Source organism: Loa loa, assembly GCF_000183805.2.
Source record: "Loa loa unplaced genomic scaffold supercont3.96, whole genome shotgun sequence".
Classification (NCBI taxonomy): Eukaryota; Metazoa; Nematoda; class Chromadorea; order Rhabditida; family Onchocercidae; genus Loa; species Loa loa.
In genome coordinates, this window is record NW_018108276.1 from 56,454 (window position 1) to 61,546 (window position 5,093).

Sequence of the window (5,093 nt, forward strand, 5' to 3'; positions counted from 1 at the left end):
GAATGTGAGTTGATATGCATCATTAAACACAATTGAAAACTTTCATTCATANGGTTTGACAATTAAAAGAAAGAATAATTTGTTGGCAGATCATTAAGCAATACTGCAAATGTCAATGACAATGTAAATGACATTCTTTTGACATGCTTTAATGAAAATTTACAATTTTTATAGTTGAAATATTAAACATTAGAAAAAGAAGCTTTGGAAAAAAGAAAAGATTATTTAGTAAAAGAAGTAATTTAAAAAAAAAAAAGAAGACAAACAAACAATTTTAGATTACAATGTAAAAGTTATTCAAAACTTCAAAATTTCACCTAATATTTGATTGTTTCGTCCTTTTTTTTTAAATCCTCGAGATTTCCCGTTATTAAGCCGTCAACTGCCTTTTATGATAATGGAATTTATTAGTAGTTGAAAACAATTTTATCAAAATTTTAAAAATCTTCCTTTGTACTTTACTGCTTTACATTTCTATTCAAACTATCAATGAATTAATCATTCTGACGTTAAATTCAAATGGAGTGAAATAAATTGAAGCGATGTATACTGACCATTAAAATTAGTCATTCAGCTATCATTTCCCGATTAATTACACTTTATACAATTTCCAATCAATTACACTTTGCTATCAATTGCATTTTAGATTCAAAATTTCGCAAGTCATTTGGTAAAAGTGTATCGTTGAGAATAAGCATACCGTTGTCTTTATTTAATGATAAAATGATTAAACATCTGAATTGCTTCAAATCTGATGATAAGAATAACGAATACCAATCTAGCATCAAATGAAGAATTAGCATTTAAATATTAATTTCTTTAAGTTAATTAACCTCTTAGCTTTGTAAATCTAAAATGAAAATATAAAAAATGCTTATTATGATTCAATTTATTCTTCTCAGTTGTCCAATTTCGAAAAAATACTTTAAAATGGGACAAGTGAATCAAGCAAATTAAATGATGATATAAAACTATAGAAGACACTTAAATTGCGACCATATACGATTTTTATCTTGCTAAATTTGACTTCATCCATTGTACCATCATTATAAACGTCACCAAACATATCAGTAAATAAGTTAATTAATTAAGAAACAAATGATCCAAAATGTTTAATTATGTACACGAGGCAATAAATATTCAATTCAACTTTTTGCTTATTTCATCCATTTTCCAATTAAGTATTCCATTTAATTCTTAGTTCTTTTTAGTTTACAAAGCAAACCAAATTGTACAAAATTTAAATTTCTCATTGAAATTTCTTTTTTTCTTTTGCATTCTAATATTTAATTCATATTTTTTTAACTGCTATTATTTCTTATTTTATTTCCAAAAGGATGCATACACATAGCATTAAATTGATGATATAAATCTCGAGAATGCTTTTCATCACTTCCAGTTCAGTTACAAAACAGAACGTATCCGGCCGTTGTTCCGGTTTTCCCTCCTTCTTTCATTTTGCTAAAATTTTCATTGGCAGAAAAAAAATGAAAAGTTTCCTGAATTAATAGACTATTTTTGAATTTAATGTGAAGTGAGATAAGGCGAGGCGCACATTGCTCATTTGCGCTTTCCACACTTTGTCTCTTTTCTCTTCTTTTTTTTCATCTTCCTCGTCTAAAACATTTGAGATTTTATGTGCAATGTATTAAATTTGAGAATTCATTTTATCGCACTTTTCTTTTTTCGCTTTTGTACTCTCATTTTCATCTACTAATCACTATCGTAATCCCAGTCATACTATCATTGTTAATCATTATTTTCCATTATCATCATCTCAACCTCAATCGTGTCATGATTGTATTTATCATCATCATAATCGTACCATTATTATTATCATCATCATTATCATCATCTCAATTTCGTCACAACTATCATGCCATCGTCATGATTATTATCATCAGCTCATTTTCACCATTCCATTATCATCATGATTTCATCATAATCTCAGTCTTAATCTCACCACTAACATTAGCTATCACCACTCTAATCTTAACGTTATCATTAACAACTTACCATTATTATCTTAATACCATTTTCATCATTATAGTTGCTATTATCATAATCTTAACGTTATCATCAGCATACTAATATCATTCATTTTGCTAATTAGTAATATTCAAAACATCAGATATAAGAAGCAGAAAGAAATAAAAAGTGAGGAAGAATTCGACATGAAAACGATTGAAATCAAAAATTGGAAAAAAAAAGAGATTTCACAACAGGAAGAAAAGAAGCTTTTTTTGTTCTTTCCTTCTCCTTCCTCTCTTAATGTTATCATTTTTTTGCATAAGCTTTCAATGAATGAAGAAGAATCGGCAATATGCAATGATAACATTTATCCATCTATCTGAACGGTCAATATTAGTACCACAAATGTTATATCCTCTTCATTTGATACGTATATTTCAAACAACTGTTCTTTTCAATCATCCATAAATTTATCTTATCCTTTATATCCTTGTCCATCTCCATCTATTCACTTTCCCTTCTCTTGTATTCCTTTTCCTTGTCATTAATTCATAAAAGACTTCTTAATACTTTATCAAAATAGAGATAGAAATAGAATAGATAGGTCTATAGCAGATAGATAGATCGATCGATTGACTGGTTGATTGATTGATAGACAGACAGATTGACTGATTGACTGACTGATCGATCCAATGCTTTTGCATTCATTTTTGTCACCAGAAAAGTCGGCGCATAAATTTAAGTTCAAAATATAAACATATAAATAAATATGTAATAGAAACATATTGCACACAGACACAAACACACACACACAACACACATACACACATACATGCACACATACATACACAACACATACACACAACAAACACACACCCACACACATACACACATATATATATGCAAATGTATACACAGTCATACATGCAGTTGAAATTTGCAAATTTACAATGTCTGTGAAACGATCGGAAAAGTGTGTACGCGTCTGAGTGTGTGTGTGTGTATGTATGTAGGTCTGTCTGTGTCTGTATATGTGTATGTGAGGAGGATAGTGTTACCAAATGAGAGTAGAGGAAAATTTGAAGGAAAAGTTTTTGTATTCTATATATATGAATGTATATGTCTGTGCGTGTATGTGTGTATGCGTGTATGTGCGTATGTGCGTATGTATGTATGTATGTATGTGTGTGTGTATGTGTGTGTGTCGTGAATGGATGTGTCTGTGATCATTTGTCGTTGGTTGATTAGTGATCATTACGATATCGATATGTTCAATGTGAAAGCTTAGGATGAGCTTTGCACCGATTAGTTCGGTGCTATTTCTGACAGGAAGCTTTGAATGAATATCTCTCATTTCTCATTTCTTTTCCTCTCACTTTTGTCCAAATGTATTATTACAACAGTTACCATCGTTGATTCTCCCTGATCTTACAATGACTTTTCCTTCTTATTCTATTCTATCCTATCCAGAAAATTTTCAATCGTTCTAATTAATTCCAGTTTTACTATTATTTACTTATTTCTTGGTTTAATAAGAATGATAAATTATCTTATTAGATAAGCATATGATGTTATTGTTTAGTTGTTGCTATTGTTGTTGTTATTGTTATAGCATTTATTTTAATTTCTGTTAATTCATTATACTTCAAAAAATAATGAACATAACAAAAATTTCTCTATTTCTTTTCATTTCTTATTTGTTCTCCTTTTCATCCTACTCTTCTATTCCTTCATTTCTGGCATATACATGTTTGACTAAAAGCAAAACAAACTTATATTTCAATCTTAACAACTTAGGCTATCAAATTTATAATAAATGATAATAATAATAATAACAAAAGCAATAGCGACTATAATGGAAAAGGTGTCGATATTATTAAACTTCGATTTTTTCATTTAATCGATATTATTAAACTTCGATTACAAACATAAATATTTCTTTAAAAAAGTACGATTAATAAGATGCCGGGATTATTCTCATCTTGGAAGCCACGCTTTCGAACACGTAAGACGTCAGATTCGGAACGTTCCTTGACCAATTCATCAGTACCATCATTTTTGCATAATTTCTCATCTATGCCATCTACTTCACCTATACCTAAACGTTTTAACAAACGAATGGTACATTTCCACGAGAACGGTAATTATCCTTCTTTCTCTTTCGTTTTATACAAACATGAATCTTTTACTAATTTTTGAGCATTCTATGATTTGAAATATTTTTTGTGATATAAAAAGCGAAGAAAAAGTTTAGAATTTGTTGTTTACTTTACATTTTAATTATTAATTTCTTTCTAATTGTAATTTTTCTCGTTTATTTTAAAAAATTTACAAATATTTGCGAAATTTTGATTCCTTTCCGTTGATAACAACCAAACTGCAGAAGTTACATCCATCATTGGGTACATATGTATATATCAATTAATTCATTAAAGAAAACAAAGAATATCCTGTCTCTTTTATTTTCCAACTGTTATCACTAGTTAGCAACAGTAATTTGCCAGGATTTTGATTTCTTGCTCTCATGTGTTGATTTTTTCTATTTCATTAATTATTACAAATTAATTAATATACAACTCCAAAAATAGATAAGTAAATAATAAATACAAATAAAATAAATAAGCGAACAAATAAATAACGATTAGATAAAAACAAGGAAATAAACAAATATTTACATAAATAGACAAACAAAAAAGTAAACAAATGAATGTAAAGTTACAATTGCAATAAAATTGTCTGTTGCTTATTTTGCTGTCTCATATTTCCTCCTCTGTAATTTTTGAATCAATTTCTTTGTTCTGTTTATTTGTTTATTTGTCAAGGTTATTTTGATAATGTGACAAAGTTTTGTTGTTTTTTTTCTTTTTTTCTAACCCAAAACAGTGTGTATCCTTTGCAATGATTCCTGTCCTTTCTTTGTCGAATTTAACCTTCAAAAGTTTTTGTCAATTCTTCTCTTAAAATTTTGCACGAAAAAGTTGAAGATTTCTATTTCCATTATATGAATTTCATATTTATGCTCTAATTAATGGAATATGAACAAAACCTAAACATTACAATTCTCAAGATATATCTAAATCACCCCAATCATATTTCCAATTATAACTGTAACGATAATAATT

General features: G+C 28.2%; 3 protein-coding genes across 3 annotated transcripts; 1 reads left to right on the forward strand and 2 right to left on the reverse strand.

The window, feature by feature from the left end:
• Window positions 1-1,589: 1,589 nt before the first annotated feature.
• Window positions 1,590-2,112, forward strand: LOAG_12472 (hypothetical protein; the record flags this gene model as incomplete). The annotated part of the gene is made up of 1 exon (XM_003147986.1): window positions 1,590-2,112. A coding segment is annotated over one exon (502 nt), but the record flags the coding sequence as incomplete, so codon positions are not given.
• Window positions 2,113-3,025: 913 nt separating this feature from the next.
• LOAG_12473 (hypothetical protein) lies at window positions 3,026-3,325 on the reverse strand (the record flags this gene model as incomplete). The annotated part of the gene is made up of 1 exon (XM_003147987.1): window positions 3,026-3,325. The coding sequence occupies one exon, from the start codon at window positions 3,323-3,325 to the stop codon at window positions 3,026-3,028; it is 300 nt and encodes a 99-aa protein (XP_003148035.1).
• Window positions 3,326-3,911: 586 nt separating this feature from the next.
• On the reverse strand, window positions 3,912-4,069 carry LOAG_12474 (hypothetical protein; the record flags this gene model as incomplete). Its single annotated transcript, XM_003147988.1, has 1 exon — window positions 3,912-4,069. A coding segment is annotated over one exon (158 nt), but the record flags the coding sequence as incomplete, so codon positions are not given.
• Between the last annotated feature and the right edge of the window lie 1,024 nt (window positions 4,070-5,093).